This window comes from Heterocephalus glaber, unplaced genomic scaffold (genome assembly GCF_053883595.1).
Source record: "Heterocephalus glaber isolate CG9 unplaced genomic scaffold, H.glaber_assembly_v1.0 deba00001472, whole genome shotgun sequence".
Lineage (NCBI taxonomy): Eukaryota > Metazoa > Chordata > Mammalia > Rodentia > Bathyergidae > Heterocephalus > Heterocephalus glaber.
This window is the reverse complement of record NW_028258315.1, coordinates 5,904,142-5,922,036: the sequence shown is the minus strand read 5'-3', so window position 1 is coordinate 5,922,036 and position 17,895 is coordinate 5,904,142. Positions and strand designations below refer to the sequence as shown.

Below are 17,895 nucleotides of genomic sequence, written 5' to 3'. Positions count from 1 at the left end.
ATTTGTCTTTCAGAAGATCAGCAAGGGGGGGCCCCATCTGCCAGGCCCACCTTTGCTGTGCAGAAGTGTGAATTTCTCAAGAGTGCCTTCGCTAGACCGCACCTGTAGATCCTTGAGAATTCCTTACAAATCACAGGCTCCTCTTTAGAGATTTAACTCGAAGCTCTGTAACTCAGACACCTGTTCCTCTGAGGCGGTGCAATCAGGCTGCATGTGAATTCACACATCTCTTGGTTCCTAAGACAACATCCACATTGTCTCTGAGGCACATTCATGGCCGAGCCTACTGTGGGGCGCAAAGGGTGATGCACATGACACAAGTAGTCCTGGGGCGGACAGGGAATCGGGGAAGCCTCCCACAGTGGCTCTAGACATCGAATCCAGGTGGTAGCAGGAGGAAGACATGGTCTTGTGAACTGGGGTAACAAAGTGAAAGACCCCAAAACAATTTAGCATCTTGCTTTTAATTGCCCCCCATGCTGGGGTGGGACTCGTCCTCCTCCTCCCCTTTCTGTCAGGGACTCTGCGGCTTATTTTCCTCTCTCAGGGGGCTCTTGGTGTGCACCTAAGCTTGCTGTATTCTGATCAGCTGTCAGGGAGGAAGAGGGAACCATCCCGGGATGGCAGTTACTCATCCTGAATTCTAGTCTGTTTCCTGTTGCTCTAACAGAATATCCCAGGCTGGGGCATTTATTTAAAAAGGAGGTTTATTTTGGTTCACATTTCTGCAGGCTGGGAAGTTCATGGCCTGGCAACCACATCTGGTGAGGGCAACCGCTTCTCCAGGCATGGTAGAAAGAGAGGGGAAGGAGGCTGGGCAGAGGAGACAGAGAGACCAGAAAGGCGAGGGGGAGGCTGGGGAGGCAGGGCTTGCCCTGTGACAAGCCACCCTTCCGGCGAGGTGCTCAGGCCCACAGAGCAGAGCTCAGCCCTGGAAGACGGCGCTCATCCACCCAGACAGGCCACAGGCCATGCCTCTGGGACCCACACCCCTCTCGGTACTGCTGCAGGAAGTAGCCTCCACCAGAGGTTTGTCGGGGACAAAGGCAATCAAACCATAGCATCCTGCACCTTGGAAAGAAGGGATTTCATCTGCACACTACAGAAAAGCATCCTGGATGTCGAGTGAAGGTGATATCCAGAGAACTCCCAGAGGAGCGGGTAGCTTCTGTGTCACCCCTCGCGGAGCTGTGTATCGGAGCAGGTCTCCGAAGATGAGGGGCAAGGTGCCGGCCTCTCTCCTGGCTTCTCCTGGGGCCTGGCCGGGGCAGCCCCGAAGGCGATGCCAAAGAATCCTTCAACAAACCGTGATGCACTGGGGACCAGGCAGACAAGGTGTTCAGGGACTGAATCAATTGTGCTTTCATCTAACACTGGTAGCAAACAGGGCTGCCATGTGTGTGACGGTATAGACATGCACCCCTTCTGGAAAGCTGGAAAAAGAAGGCTGGTGGAAAGGGAAAGGGAGGGAAAAACAAACATCTAGGCTAAAAATAGTTTTGAGCATTGTTTTCTAGGCTTTCTGAAGCACAACAGAAGTTCTACCCAGCCCACCAGCCTTGCCATCAAGCTGGTAGAGGGAAGGAGCCAGGAGCCAGGAGAGTTCTACAGCAGACCTGGCTGGCTCTGAGCATCTGCCTGGTACAACTGTCAGTTTCACGGGAACAGAACTTCCGACTAGCTCCCTGCGACCAGGGCTCTCCTGAGATTAGCTGCTCTTGGTTTTCCATTGCCAGGCAATCTTGAGGTCAAGTAAGTGCACTTATTTTGCTCTGTCAAAAGAAACAAGGCCGGGAATGGTCTGCAAAGCAGAGATGCCAACCCATGTGGCACCGTAAACAGCACCTTCCCAGCGCGGGACCCTGAGACAGCCACACTGGCTGCAGAGCTCTCGGGCCAGCACTTCTGCTACTTTACAAAGTATTTCTACTTTTTCTGATTAAAAATTTACTCCTAGGGCCTGGGGATTTAGCTCAGGGGCAACAAGCCTGCCTGGAAAGCGCAAGGTCCTGAGTTCGATCCCCAGTACCACAAAAAAAGAAAGAAAGAAAGAAAGAAAAATTTCCTCAAGTTGCAGGAAGAACATGTATCGTTTCAGAGTGACACTTTTATTCAAAGCCACAGTCCGCTTCCCTTCATTACCACAACTCCCCAGTCAGATGTATTTGGCTAACAAATCCAAGGCTTCTGGCTCTACTGAGGTTATTCTTTATTTTAAAGATCAAGTCAGACAGATTGTAGAAGTTATTATTTGTTACTCTAATACCTAACCATTTTTCTTAAAAAACCTGTGCAATCTTCAAAGCATTTCACATAGGAAGCTTCATCTAATTTTCATAGCTACCACTTAAGTATTATTATTTCTGGTGGTACAGGAGGAAAATGAGACTCAGAGAACTCAATATCTCGTGTATGAATAGTCAGGATGGAGCCAGGCATGGTGGAACATGTCTGTAATCCCAGTTCTCCGTCAGGCCGAGGCAGGAGGACTCCAAGCTCAAGCGCAATCTGGGCAGCTTAGTGAGATCCAGTCTCAAAATAAAAAATAAAAGGGCTGGGGATATAGCACAGTGTGAAGGTTCTGGGTTCAATCTCCTGTAATAGGAGATAAAAGATTCAATCCACGGCTTCCAAGTATCTATCTAAGCTCTTTCCACTAAATAATTGCATTGCCCCTACTGACTGTATCACAAGCCATTTCAACTTTGACAGGTGCTCCTCTGAGGAAGGAAGGCAGGATTAATCAATCACCCACCAAACACTATGGGTGAGACTCCCTCCACCATAGTATACATCAAGGCAAGATGGACATGAGCTACCGCCTTAGTCCATGTCTGCTACTAAAACAAAGTAACTTGAAACAGGGTAATTTATAAACAATAGAAATTAATTTCTTGGTTCTGGGGGCTGGAAGTCCAGGATCAAGATGCCAGCAGAGTCTGCACATGGTGAGAGTCTACTCTGTGCTTCGTAGGTGGCTCCTGTTTTGCATCTTCACACAGCAAAGGGATGAAAGGGGGAAGGAATGGCAGCTGCTTCCTTGCATGCATGCAGAGGACCAAGGCCAGGTAGCTCTCTGGAGCCCCCTTCCCATGGCATTCACTTCACACACAGGGAAGAGCTCTGGAAACTTAGCCAATGGCCCCCCGCCTCTCCTCTTACTACCCCATGACAGGTGTTAGGCCCCAGCATGAACCTGGGAGAGACACAAATGCTCAAGCCATAGTGACTACTCCGCCAGGGGCCCCTAAGGGGTTCCTGTTAAGTGGAACAGCCTAGGAAAATTTAAATGCAAGCAAAGAATAAAAGATACAAATGAACCCACCAGGAGCTGCCACACAGACTTCTGTACTGGGAGCAGGTGGTGAGTAACTGGGAAAGAGGAAGGCGCCTTTGGGTGATGATTGGGAATAAATGTCCCTCCTTCTGGTTGAAGTTGCTGCAGACAGTGGGGCTGGGCTGTTTTATCAGTGGTCCCTGACAGGCCCACAGTGGGTTCCTGACCCCAGAGTGGTCCATCCAGACTCCCCAGAACCCCACAAGGCAGCCTAGTGCAAAGGACTCTCCAAAGAGGTGATGCAGGTAATGCCACTGATTAGACTGGCTCCTTCCTGGATTTGTCCTGGGATAATGGAGAAGACTAGCCCAGAAAGACTGCAGGCCATTTAGAATGAGGCAGAGGGGTGTGTGTGTGTGTGTGTGTGTGTGTGTGTGTGTGTGTGTGTGTGTGTGTGTGCTGGGGAGGGGAGGGCACAGGCTGGGTGGGAGGAGGACAGGGAGGGGAGGAGCCAGAGGTACCAGAAGCAAAGGTCGCTGGCCCTTAGCCCTGCCTCACTTTCAGAGCAGTTTGCAGAGACTCCAGTGCACCCCTAAATAAGTCCTCTCTGACCTAGGACAGCTGGGTAGGCCATGCTGAGAAGGGGCCTCCATTGGAAAGACTCCCTTCAGAATTCGAGGATGCATGATTACCAGTGTTTGCCCATACCCATTTGTGCCTCATTTTTTAAAACTGTAAGTGATAGGTCACAAAAGAGAACACAACCAGTAGGAAGATGGGGTAGAGAAGAGAGGTGGCCCTCACCTTAGCGACCTGTAGATCTGGGCGCTTGAGTCTAGTGCCCAGGCCCTGGCCCACAGCCCAGGGATTCGGGGAGCTGCCTGCGACCACAAGGACCAGCCCACTGCAGTCCCACGAGCAACGGGAGTCGAGGAGCAGAGCAGTGGGGACCTCGCTGCGGCTCCTCAGAAGCCAGCCCTGCTGAGGACACTTGGGAGAGTTCTCACCGCCACCCTTGTGGAGCCGAATCAAATACTTCGAAATACTTCGAAAAAACTCAATTCAGATGGAACTCTCAGTAGGGCCTGTCTTAACCCTAAACCTGGCCTGTCCTACTTCAGCCCCCTGTATTTTACACTCTACTCCAGAACTCACTGGTACACTCTCCCGCTGCGCCTCCATGTGCACGGGGCCGTGGAGACAGCTTTACTCCCGATGCCCGCTGGGAAACGCTGCGAGCCACGGCTCAGAGGAGGCGGCCTTCCACACCGTCTTCCTCCAGCCACGCGAAGCCAGAGACTGCAGGGGACCAGTGAGTGCGGAGGGCGAGCAGGAGGAGTCGCATCCAAGCAGGTGCGCAATTCATCGCGCTTCCTCGCCAGTCCACACACGCAGAGCACCAGGCATAGCCGGCGGCCCCACCCCGCAGGGCGTCCCTCACATCTGTCCCGAGTTACGTCCCTGAGCAGTGGGAAGCCCTCTGCAAGGTCGGCGGCCACAGACTGAGAGCAGAGACCCTGGGGAACAGCCTGACGGGTGGCTGGAGCAAAACGCCCTTTTCTGCTGACCTCAGAATCCGTGCTCCTAGGGGACAAGCTCTTCTGTGCGATCCAGTCCAGATCTCTTCGCTTGTCTGACGTCAGCAAGTCAGGCTACTGCTCAGCCTTTTATGATTCCCTGAAATACCTTGGGATCTTTCCTTGTTCAGAGAATGACACTCAGTTTGTCTGCCACCTCGTTTACCTCAGGGAGTCCCCTCTGTTTCACTCAGTCCGGGCATTGGTCACAGTTGTTGTGACGGGCCTTTGGTCAAGGGCCTTTGCACTGAGCTGCATCCCCAGGACTTTTTCATTTTTTATTTTGAGTCAGGGTCTTGCAGAGTTGCTAAATTGCCTTGTGATCCTCCTGCCTCAACCTCCCAAAGCACTGAGATTAGTGTGTGCACCACCACACTTGGCTCAATCACAATTTTCCTGTTAGGCAAAGAAAGGGCCAGAACTCTTTGGAACCGTCTAGCAATTTTTCTTTTATTTTAAATAAATTGAGGTCAGCACATAACTGACACAAGCAAGCTCAGGTGACTGCTCAGGGGCTACCACCTGGGTGGGGGCAGGATGCTCAGGAAGGGACAACTCCCAGCAGAGGATTCTGGGATCTGTGTGTGTATCTGTGTGTGGGGGGGGGGTCCTTAAACAATTATACCTTCCTCTCCCCTAGATCAGGGTCCACAAACTTTGTAGCCAATGGGCCCCATCCAACTTGAATGCTTTGCCTGAATGCAGCCTGGCTCAGTATGGCTGCTCTGAAGGGGCAGAGCTGAGTGGAGCTGAGAGAGCGTAGAGCCTGATAACAACACGGCCTGCAAGAGAAAAGGTCTGCCATGCCTTGCCCCGGACACTTCTTGGGAATCAGTACAGAGAGAGCCGCCATTACTAAATAATGTGTCCTTTTGAACTCAGTTTTTAAGGAAACTTCTAGAAATACCACTAAGTATGTCTACTTAGTAATCACTGGTCAAATTAGCTACCTTGCTGCAGTGGGGGTTCAGAAGGATAGTCTTTATGTGGGTAGAAAGTTGCTCAGCTAAAACGCTGAGTTATTTTATTTTATAACTGAGTGCTGGTAGTGTATACTACTGACATCCAGTTTTTTGTTTGTTTGTTTGTTTTTGGCACCGGGGATCAAACTTGGATCCTTGTGCTTGCCAGGCAGGCAGTGGAACCACTGAGCTAAATCCCCGGCCCATAGTGTATACTATTGAAAGACAATAAGCAACCTCTCCCATGGGAAGCTTACTGTAGGCACCAAGCCCCCTATTAAGACAGATGCATGACCCAGCCGGGCAGGATAATCATTTGGCACGGCTCCAAAATGAGAGCCTTTGAAATCTGTAAAATGACTATTTAACGGGTGCTGAGATCAATGCCAACAAGAGGTGATTTTGGGCTGATTATTTTCAAATTGTCACCCTAAGTACTATCTCCTTCAGAAGGTCACCAATCGGCATGGAGCTGTATGAGCAGACTTGCATGAATGGAGTATTTCTAATGCACTCCAGCGAGAGTTTCCCTGTCTATTTGTTGTTTTATTTTTTACTTTTATGGACTCTCTAACTGTTTGCTCTGCCTGGGTTCACAGCCCCCCAACACCACTCCCACGCCGAGCTCTCTACTTACCGAGGCACTCAGCATTTGCCTTCACAGCTGCATCGCCCATGGCAGCAGAGTCTTGGCATCCACTCTGCCCCAGCCACATTGACCCCAACAGCCAGCTCCACGGGGACTTCCCTCCACACCCTCCAAAGGGCTGTGGAGCCAGAGATCAAGGATGTGCTCTGTATGGTTTTTTTGTGTGCTTTTTTTTGGTACCGGGGATCGAACTCGGGACCTTGAGCTTGCGAGGCAGGCACCGGAACCACTGGGCTAAATCCCCGGCCCCAAGAATGTGCTCTGAATCCTTGCTTCTACTAACAAGGGTGGAGAAAATGACAAGTCCTAGGCCTCTGGCATCTTGGTGAGTACTCAGCAATTAGTTTTGTTCCAATCTTTTTCCTCCTCTATGAAAATTAAAGTTAGACTTTAGTATCCACGTGGGAACTCCCGGAAATGTCCAGGGTTGGACTGGCACTTCACAGTATCAGCAGCCAGGCTACCCCTTATGTTCCACTTCCTATGGCATCAGGATATAGAGCCCATGTGCAAGTTCCTAAATATATTTAAAGGCTGCCCAAAGCAACTGAAAGAAAGGAGTGGCCAAGTGGGAGAAAGTGAAGGGGGAAACAGCGGCGCTTTCAGCAAAACACACTGCTTCCGGAGTCGGAAGTTACAGCATGAAGTACAAAGACAGCCCTCTTCTAAGTGCTGACACTGAGAGAATAAGGAAAAATCCTTGTTTCTTAGCAAGTGCAGATGTGGGGCAGGAGGCAGACCCCCACAAAGAATCAAAAAGATGGGCCAAATTTAAGGACTTATTTTCTTGGCAGTAGAGAAAAGGAGAGCCATAAGGCTACAAAAACAAGCTGGCTATTGCAGGGCCCCAGACTCTCCCTGCCATGCCAACCCCAGCCTCACCTCCAAACCTTGGGCCCAGGGTGGGTCCACGAAACCCAGAGCATTCAACATGGGCATCAGAAAGGCAGTCACACATCTAAGACTTATCTATCAATTAAGAATCAAGGAAAAAGTGAGGACAGTGGTAGAAAACTTACTACTATGAAAGTTGTGGAAAAATGCTACCATTGGAGCACATGAAATTTTAGCTAAATATTTTGCAATAAATTTTAAAGCTAAGGGAAACAATTTCTTGATGAAGGAAGATCAAAAACCAGAAATAACTCAGAGAAAAGATGGCAAGAAAATAGGAGGAGCTGGAATGTGAGCGTGCAGAACTTAGAAAAGCAGGAAAAAACAGTGTCTGAAGAGGAATGGAGAACCAGGAGAAAATGCAAGAGACAGAAAAGCTAACAGGGAGGAAAGCACATCAACTGGAGTAAAAATAAAGAGATTTAAAACTTTAGAGAGCAGTCATAGGTACAGAGTCAGACAAAGATTACTGGGATCCCCAAAGGATGAAATGGACCAGAATACACTCTTAAAATAGGATTCGAGAAAACTTTCCCAAAACAATGCAGAATCAAATCTGATTTGTGAGAGACAGCAATATGGCAAGGGGAACAGATCAACATTGAAGAGTATCCTGATGAAGTTATTCAACTTTAAAGATGAGAAAAGAGTCTTTCAGGATGAAAAGTAAAAAGATCAAGCCTGTGAAACATGTTTGGAAGGTGACTGGATTAGGAGCCTTACAGCTGGCTTGCTGGTAGGAGGTGGGGCCTGGACGGAAGAGGAGAGTCAACTGTGGCTGTGACCCGGAAGGGTTTATCTCCCTCCCTGTCTCCTCCTTTACTCTCTCTGCTTCTTGGCCACCCTGAGGTGAGCAGCTTTCCTGCCCTGCAGCCAGCCGACCATGGACTGAAAATGTGGCCAAAATAAACCCCTCCTCCTTTAAGTTGTGGGTGTCAGGTACTTTTGTCCCAGTGAAGAGAAAGTGACTAAGATGGGATATTATTTCCACAAGTCGTTGAGCAAAGTTCTAGATGATATTCAGCCACCTAGGTAAGTGAGAAAACTGAGGCAAGGACCTGGCAGTGGACCCTAAACATCTTTATCTAAGGAAAGAATTAATAAAACAAAGAAGCAGGACAGGATTGAATATGGAAGCCCATACTGTATCCCAGACATGTAGATGCCCTGGCCATGTAGATAGGACACAGTGTCAAGTCAGGAGGCCAGAGGAGAATGAAGATGAGAGCGAGACAAGATGTGGTGACTGCTCTTCTCCTTCCCTAACAGTGCGGAGCTACACAGCTCATTTAAAGGGCATAAGTTAGAGGGGTAACTGGATTACTTCCCGGATATCCAACTGCAGTCTGGACAAATCCCAGATGCCAGACCTTGCATGTTCTGGCCCTGCCTGACCCTGCAGACAAATCTCTCCCAAACAGTCATCTCTTTCCTCCCACCTCCCTCACTCCTTGAGCCATGTCACTGCCACCTGTGCCCATATTTGCATGTGCGATTGTCCCCCAAGATTCATATCTGCTTTCTGCAATGTTTTTTCACAGCCCGTCGTGCTTCTGCCCTCCATTTCAGTGCTCCAAAGAGGCCTGCCCTGACTCCCAACGGAAGTGAGTTCTTGGTTACAGCCAATCCATTTCCCCTCATAATACGCATGTAATGATTTATTTAATATCTGCCTCTCCCGTGAGACTGTGAGCTCCAAGAAGGCAGAGTGAAGTCCACTAGGAGCCCACTGAAGTTCTGAGACCGAACACAGATCTTGGCGTGTGGGAAGTGCTTAATGAATGTGTATTGCGAGACGAACAAAACAGCATTTCCTCCACAAACCACGCTTTCTCTGTCTCATCTCCTTTGTACCCACAATGCAATCGGTAAGATATCACTTCCTAAGGCAGTAATGAAAAATGGAAAGATCTTTAAAACATTCAGTTTCATACAGTTCCTTTACTAAGAAGGCAGGAAAGAATAAAAATGCACATTAGAAAGATTTTCAGAGAGCACTGATTAAGAGTTTTCTCACAAGCCATCCATTCATTATACATTTAGAAGCCATGCTATCTCAGGTGCAATGGGTTGCAGCCTAGTTCTACTATATGTTTCCAAATGCTATTTGTCACACAGCAATAGCAGAGGACAAAATCAGAAAGCTCTTCACTTACTTGGGATGTTCAAACTTGTCTATGAGATCAACCTTCTCTACCAGGTCTCCTCCGATGTTTCGGACTAAGTCATAGAAATCAATCTCTGCGTAATTCTCAGAGGGCAACCAGAAGGAAATGTCATTTGTCATCGCAGGATATTTGCTAAGAGGCTAACAGCACAAGAGAAGAGAGAAATAGGATGCATTTTTTAGTTGGATGAGAATTAATTTTTCATAGAAAGTTTAACTTGGTTAATTAGGAAATGCCGGCAAAACATTATTTTAGCATTTTAATTTTCAGGAACGAAATGAACTTAAAAGATAAATCAATATTCAAAATTAGCAAATTTCATTCCAAATGCTACACATTTCTTACAACATTCATGTATAACATTACCATATATTATATTTATGCTGCAATTAATGCCCAATCTAGTATACAGCAATTTGAATACATCATATTTTGTTTTTTCCCATTTGAATACTAGAGGAGAAAAGTTCAAATTTAATTAATATGCAATTCATTAACTTCTTGAGATACTTTCAGGAAGCTATCTTAATAGAGAAATAAGTAAGGGCTTGTCAAAACTGGTATTTCAATTAGTAATGTCATTATTTGCTAGTATTTCTAATTATTAAAATAAAGGACTATATTGATATCAGTCACTTATTTTTCAAATTATGCCTTTAAAGATGTGATAAACATGAACATAACCACTTTCCCCATTTTATCTCACTTTTTCCTGGTTTATTAGCTCATTAGTTCATCATTATATTGGATAGATATTTAAAATCAGATATGTTTAGGGCCACGGATTTAGCTCAGTGGTTCCGCTGCCTGCCTCACAAGCGCAAGGACTTGAGTTTGATCCCCAGTACCAAACAAACAAACAAAAATAAATAAATAAAATAAAATAAAATCAGATATGTTTAGAAGTTACCACATTTGTATACATCCCTATGCATATGCATATCATGACTATATATATATATAAAATGACAATATTATATCCATATATATGAATATATATGAATATAAATATACATTCATATTATGGTTTACATCTAAAATGTCCCCAAAAGTCTCATGTGTCACAGGTGAGACTTTTAGCAAGGTGATTGGTCATGGGTGCGCTACATTATTACTGGATTAGTCATTTGATGAGTTCATAGGTGAATATGAAGGTAGGGCTTGAATGGAGGAAGAGGTAGGCACTGGTGTCACCCTCCCTCCCCCATCTCTCTAGCTCTTCTGACTCTGTTTCCTGGTTGCCATGGATTGAGCAGCTGACCTCTGCCAGGCCCTTCTGCCATGGCATTTCTGACTTAGAGCCAGTTGACCATGGACTGAGCCCTCTTGAAACCATGAGCCAAATACACCTCTGCTCCTTTAAGTTGTGTATATCACATATTTTGTCCTTGTGATGAAAAAGCTGACCAATAAATATGCAAAAAGCCTTCATCTATAGAGTATTGCCACAAGATAAAATGTGCTATTACATAACTTTGAAATATGAGAAGTGTTTCCGTATCCTCTATTCTGTTCCATTGATTCATATGTCTGGTTTTGTGCCAGTACCATGCCATTTTTATCACTGTTGCTTTGTTGTATAACTTGGAAGTCAAGTATTGTGATGCCTCCTGCTTTGCTCTTGTTGCCCGCAACTGCTTTTGCTAGTCTGTGTCTCTTCTGGTTCCATATGAATTTTAGGAATGTTTTCTCTAGTTTTATGAAGAAGGCTGTTAGTATTTTGATTGGGATTCCACTGAATCTGTATAACAGCTATAGGAGTACACCCAATTTAATAATACTGGTTCTGCCTGTCCAGGAGTAGGGGACATCTTTCCATTTTCTGATGTCCTCTTCAATCTCCTTTTTCAGAATACTTTAGTTTTTGTTGCAGAGATCTTTCACTTCCTTGGTTAGGTTAATTCCTAGGTATTTAATTTTTCTTGATATTAATCTGAATAGTATTGTTTTCACAATGTTTTTCTCACTGAGTCCATATTGGTGTACACAAATACTATTGATTTTTGCAGGTTTTTGTATCCTACCACATTGTTGAAATTGATTATTAATTCCAAGTGTTTTTTGGTGGAAATCTTTGGGTTTTCTCTGTGGAGTATCACCTCATCTGCAAATAATGATAATTTGGGGCTGGGGATTTAGCTCATTGGTTCCGGTGCCTGCCTTGCAAGTGCAAGGTCCTGGTACCAAAAAATAATAATAATAATAATGATACTTTGGATTCTTCCTTTCCTATATGTATCCCTTTTATTTCCTTCTCTTGCCTGATTGCTCTGGATAATAGTTCAAGTACTATATTGAATAGAAGTGGTAAAAGAGAAAAAAAGAAGTGGTGATAGCGGGCATTCTTCTCTTGTTCCTGATTTTAGAGGGAAAGCATTCAGTTTTAATATGATGTTAGCTGTTGGTTTGTTATAATTTTTATCAAATTCAGGTACGGTCCTTGTATACCTATTTTCTTCAGGAGAAGTGTTGGATTTTGTCAAAAGCCCTCTTTCCACATGCATTGATTTGATTTTGTGGGCCCATAAACCACTATGGAAATCAGTATAGAAATTTCCCAAAAGTCTCCAATTAGAAATTCCAAATGATTCAGCTATTCCCCTTTTAGGTATCTTCCCAAAAGAGCTAAAGACATCATATTACAGCAATACATAAGCAGCCTGTGTGGCCTTCAACAGACAAACAGATAAAGAAAATGTGGTATCTCTATATAATGGAATACTACTCAGCTATAAACAAAGATAAATTTGAAGCATTTGTAGGAAAATGGATGCCAGAAAATGTAATGTTGAGTGAAACACATCGGACACATAAGCTTAAATGCCATATGCCATGTGTCATTTGAGTAAGGCAAAGTACAAACAAAGAGTAAAATAAAAGATGGATAGAAGGAAACAAGGAGATAGTTCTCTTGCAAATGGAAAGGGGTCCAGAGACTGAGGGCCAGGGAAGAAGGAGAGGGGAAGCATGAAGACTTAAGATATGCCATGTGCAGGTACCAAACACCCACAATGAATGTAAACATTATATGTCATGGGCCAAGAAGAATAATAACAAGAATAAACATGAAGAAAGGGGATTTAGATGGAGGGAGGTGAGTGGGAAGAAGATTTAAAAAAGAAACAAGCTGCATTATGTGCATGTACCTACTCCCCAAAATAAGTGCAGATATCATGTACTGTGAACCTGCACTAATAGAGTTAAAACAGTAAGATAAAGATAACCTATTCTCACCACTGCTCTGTCATGAGACAGATCTAACCAAGTAAAAGCTATGAATTAAATGACTGGAATAAAATAGGCAAAAATTTATGATTTGAAATTTGACTTTTAGAGTGGCTTTGACATGCAGACTGATACTAAATACTCTGGTCACGCTTTCCTCTCATCCTTACGCTTGTTGCACTGTGGCTACAAGTACTTCTCCTGTGACACAGCGTCCGCATTTTACTAGTTGGGGCTAACCCTGGAGACCTGCAATGTCTTCCCCTTTGCCCTTCAGGAAACCCCACCTGTACAATGACTAACACTTCTATCCCGGAGAGCTGTCCTCCTTGCTTGGTGCGGGGCGGAGAGAAGATGGTAGTGTGCGCTTTCCGGGTCCGGGCCCACCCCAACCTGCCACTGTGGTTCCCGCTACTCTGGGTTCCATGATGACGCAGGCTATGCTCTCGGCGGAAGTCTAGCTCATGTGCGCACCGGCACCCTCTAGGAGGCACCCACTGAACTCAGCTTGACCTGACCACAGGAAGGTGCCCAGGCCCACACCTCCCAAGTTTTCCAACAGTTTGGATTTTACCATACAGTAATCCTTGTGTTTTCAAAAAGGGCAATGCTCCACGTCTCGTGGGCCCCATGATTTGGTTTTTGCAGATGTTATTTCTTTTTCCTTTTGCTGAAAGGGTAAGGATTCTTCAAAACTTGCTTCTCGCTAAGTTTTCCTCCGTGTCCTTTGAATCCCTCACTATGCCCCCTTTCCATCCTTTAAGGGGCTCACTGCACCATTCACACCCAGCCCCTGGACTTGCACTTGGGCAACGTGGGGCCTGAAGCAGCAGAGACAAGGTATAAAGAGGTGAGGACAACCCTGAAGCCTCTGTGTCCTCCCCAGTTAACTTCGTCATTATCACTCACTTCTTGTTTGATTAATTTACCTGTGCTCTTTTTCTCTTATTTGTGTGAAAGATTAACTCAAATCTTTGCAGGCTTTCTTGCTTTTAAAATAAAAGCATGTAAGGCAACAGATGTCTCCCTAAACACCTTTCAGATGTATCTCACAGGTTTAATGTGCAGTATTTCATTGTTCAATTTCAAATATATTTCCTATTGCTACTTTTTATTTGACAATGAATTTTTTAGTTTTGAAACACGTGAGTTTTGTGGCTTATAAAATATGTTTTTATTTCCAGTTTCAAAGTTAATTGCAGCGACATCAGAAATAGTCACTCCTGGCTTTGTTGAAACTTGCTTTGTTACATAGAATATGGTCACTTTTGCAAATTCTTTCAGAGTGCTGGGAAAGTTGTATGTGCTCTCATTTTGGTGTGCAATCCTATACACACACACACACACATACACACACACACATACACACCACACTTCTCCACTTAAGAAAAGGTATCAAGTGCTGGAGGAATGGGGTTGGAGTAGTGTAGTTCAGTGGTAGAGTGTGTGCTTAGCATGCATGAGGCTCTGAGTTCAAACTCCAGTAAAACAGAGACACACACACATGCACACACACATGCACAAATCTTCTGTATCTTTTCTAATAGTCTATTTGCTTGCTCTTCCTGACCTATCAGTTTCTAATAAAAATAATAAAAATCTCCTACTACTGTCACTTTATAAATTTCTCCCAGTGACTCTGTTTTATTTCACTTTTTTTTGTCCCAGTATCAGGGATCAAACTCAGGACCTTCCACTTGCAAGGCAGACACAGTGCCCCTGAGCCAAATCCCCGGCCCTTATTTCACTTATTTTGAAGCTAAACAAGTTTATTAGATCTTTTTGGTAAATTTTACCTGTTAGTTGAATTTATGTACTTTCTAATCTCTGTTAATGGTTTTTACCTAAAATTAGAATTTCTTATTTCTCCTTTTGGTTAAGTACTTGCTTGGTACATTTTTTCCAATTATTTATTTCAATTTTTCTATGTTTTTATTAAAGCTTTTTTTTTTTCTTTGGTAGCATCAGGGATCGAACTCAGGACCTTGCATTTTCGAGTCAGGCACAGCACCACTGAGCTAAATCCCTGGCCCTAAAGATTTTTTTCTTAAACAAGATGAATTTCATTTAAAGACCAATAAATTTGGATATTTTTCTTCTTATACTGTTTGTATAGTGCAACAAATGTAACATTTATTGAATCACATTTGTATGTGTGCACGTGTGCATGCATGAGTGCATACTTGCGTGTGTATGTGTTTTGCTGAAGTTCAAACTCAGAGCCTCATGCATGCTAAGCACAAACTCTACCACTGAACTACACTACTCCAACCCCATTCCTCCAACCCTTGATGACCTTTTCTTTAAAAAAAAAATGTTTCAAAAAACTTTGCTAAACAAGGCAAACCACATATGTCAATATTTTAAATAAAATTTCAAGAACTCAAATAGGGAAAAAAGAATATTCCACGAATTAAGATCAGCAGTCTCAGCAAGATGTTCCTGACAGGAATTACGTAATCTTTGCTTCAGAAATTGTTGGAAAACAGGAGTGAGTCTACTACTCTTCTCTCTTCTTGACTTTAGATATATGGGCTAAGTAAATTCGCAGTTTTCCTGTGTATACTCTTCCACTTCTTTTCATGGTGAGAGGAGAGGGAGTACTATAGTAGAGACTGGGAGGGAGTATTGTAGTAGAGACTGGTGTTTCCTCACATCTGCTTTTCCTCACTGAAAGAGCCCTGGATTTGGTTGAGGAAGCAGGTGTGGCCCCTTAATCATAGGCACTGTAGATTTCTAGGTGCCAAGCAGTAGAAGTCAAGACTGGTTATCAAGACTGGCAAAAAAAGTCAGTGATTGAAATACCACACTGTACCTCATAAATATGCACCATTACTATGGGACAGGTAAAAGTTAAACACCACTTTAAGAGGCAAGGTTATTTACGCCCATAGCCAGTCCAGGTGTGGGCAGAATCTTCCGTGTCATCAATGAAATGTAGTCACAATTGTGCTAGAATTAAAAAGTTAGTCTTTGTTGAGAGTAGCATTTGTCTTTGAACTTTTCTTCCTATTTAAGGTGCTGCAACAAGGTCATGATCATCAGAGTAGCTCCATGTGTTAGGTAGGTCAGTTTAATCTATTTACTTTTACTGTGATTACATATGTATTACATACAAAATAAATATACATGATTAAATATATATAGTGTGTGTGTATATATATATATATATATATATATATATATATATACTTTTTTCCTACCACCCTCATTTGTATTCCTAATAACCAGTTCTTTTTCTTTCCCTGATTCTTCTTTGCTGCCTTCTGTTAGATTGACCAGGAGTCTCCTGTCATTCTGCCCACATCCTTGAGGGTCAGAGGCTTCCTAGGCAGCCAACAGGTTAGGTAGAATCTTAAGCCTTTCCCAGGCCCAACATCCCTCCTTCCCATGTTATCTTTCTCTTACTGTGTGACAAAATGCCTGAGACAATAAACTTAAAAAGTGGAAAGGCAGCTTGCCATGGTGGCACGCACCTATAATCCCAGCTCTCTGGGAGACTGAGGGAGAATGATCATAAATCCGGCCCTGCTCTGGTAACTTAGCAACTTAGGCAGACCTTGTCTGAATATAAAAACAAAAGCGCCTGGGAACATAGGTTAGTGAAAGCCCTGGGTTCAAGCCCCAAGATGGGGGGGGGGGCGGTTATTCTGGCTCAGCGCCTCTGGGTCTATGGCGCTGCAGTCCATCATGGTGGGAGAAAGTGGCAAAGGAAAGCTCTTCACCTCATAGCAGCCACAAGCAGAGGAAGGGGTTGGGTTCCCAATGTCCCCACAAGGGCAGCCCCTTAACACATGGGCGACCTTCAGGCTCCAAATGATAGCACCTTCCTTTCGCTCTCACTCTCTCTGATGAATATCCTTAATAGTTTCGTTCCCAGTGAAATTCTGTGGGAGGTGAGCTCTATTAGCATTTCCAAGTATAAACCCCTCACATTTCAAAAGTCTGGCAGTGCACAAAATTGTGGGTTTATGGCTGTTTCACCTCAGCACTTTGAAACTACTTCCCAGGCACCTGTTAGTAATGATGACAAGGCCGCTGTCAGTCAGGGCTGTTCTTCACAGGTGATCTGTCTTTTCTCCCTGGCAGTTTGGAAGCCTTGTGTCTTTATCCCCAAGGCTCTGCAGTCTGACTCTGATGAGGCCGGGTGTACATTTATCTTTATTTATTCTGCTCAGTATGCGGAGTGTGCTTTCAATCAGAGGGCTCAGGTCTTGTTCCAAGTCTGAAAAATTCCAGCCACTACTTCCCTGCCACTGATTTCATTCTTTTCTGGAAGTGTAACAATACATATTGTGGCGCTTCTGAATCTGTCTTCCATTTCTGTTCACTGACCTAGTTTAGGTTTTTGTTTTTGCGTTCCTGCTGCATTCTGGGTAAACTCCCTGGAAATAGCTTCTTATCTGCTAATTCTCCCTCAACTGAGATTCATTCGTTGAATTTTTTCTTCTTTATTTTAATGTACGACTCAGTTCTGAGATTCTGATTGTTTTCTTTGCGTATCTACTTTTACTTCCTTTCACTTGTTTTTGCCCCTTACTCAGAATTTCTTGTGGGTCTGTGTCAAAGTTATTATTCTTTCAACAATCTCTCTGAGGACATAAGGCATTTTTTTAAAGATCGCTTATGATTTTACTTGAACCTCCAGTACATTCAGCTTCTGACTGTTCATCAGGGGAGGGGGGCTGAAGCTCTAAGGTCAGTGTCCTTGCTGTGGTTTGGCATTGGTGCACACAGACTCTCCTTGTACGAGAATGTTCTCACCCTTCCTGGCCTAGAGGTTTGTGTGGTCCCTCCACGGGAACCCCCAGCCCTAATGAAGGTGACTGAAGGGGTCTGAGTTCCTGTCCAGAGGTTGCTGATGTTGCAGCTGGGACGAGGGCTCATCCAGTTCCCTAATCTCCATTAGGCTCAGGTCCTCTAATCGAGAAGGGGCCCTTGTCTCTGTCTAGCTCACTTCCTAGGATCAGAGGATCCTACAAGCTGGAAGTGACAGCAGGTAATGGTCCAGGCCTCCCTTCTGGATCAGGGGTCACTACCACCACAATGCCCTAACTTCCAGCAGAGCTTGGGCTCTGGGCCTTTTGGTCCTGATGCTTCATTGGGGGCCAGCCTCTTTCTCCCCTGCTCTTACCATCCTGAG

General features: G+C 44.7%; 1 protein-coding gene across 24 annotated transcripts in view; it reads right to left on the bottom strand.

Annotated features, from left to right (window-relative positions):
• Fars2 (phenylalanyl-tRNA synthetase 2, mitochondrial) overlaps positions 1 to 17,895 on the bottom strand; it is a 463,399-nt gene that overhangs the window by 128,796 nt on the left and 316,708 nt on the right. For 18 of the 24 annotated variants that reach the window (XR_002396033.2, XM_021260707.2, XM_087181133.1 and 15 more), the window contains one exon: positions 9,516 to 9,667. The exons of the other annotated variants lie outside the window; for them this stretch is intronic. Coding sequence is in view for 17 of the 18 variants with exons in the window: in XM_021260707.2 (XP_021116366.1) it covers positions 9,516 to 9,667 (152 nt within the window). In the remaining variant the exon portion in view is untranslated. The remainder of the gene's footprint in view (positions 1 to 9,515; positions 9,668 to 17,895) is intronic. 24 annotated transcript variants of the gene reach the window in all.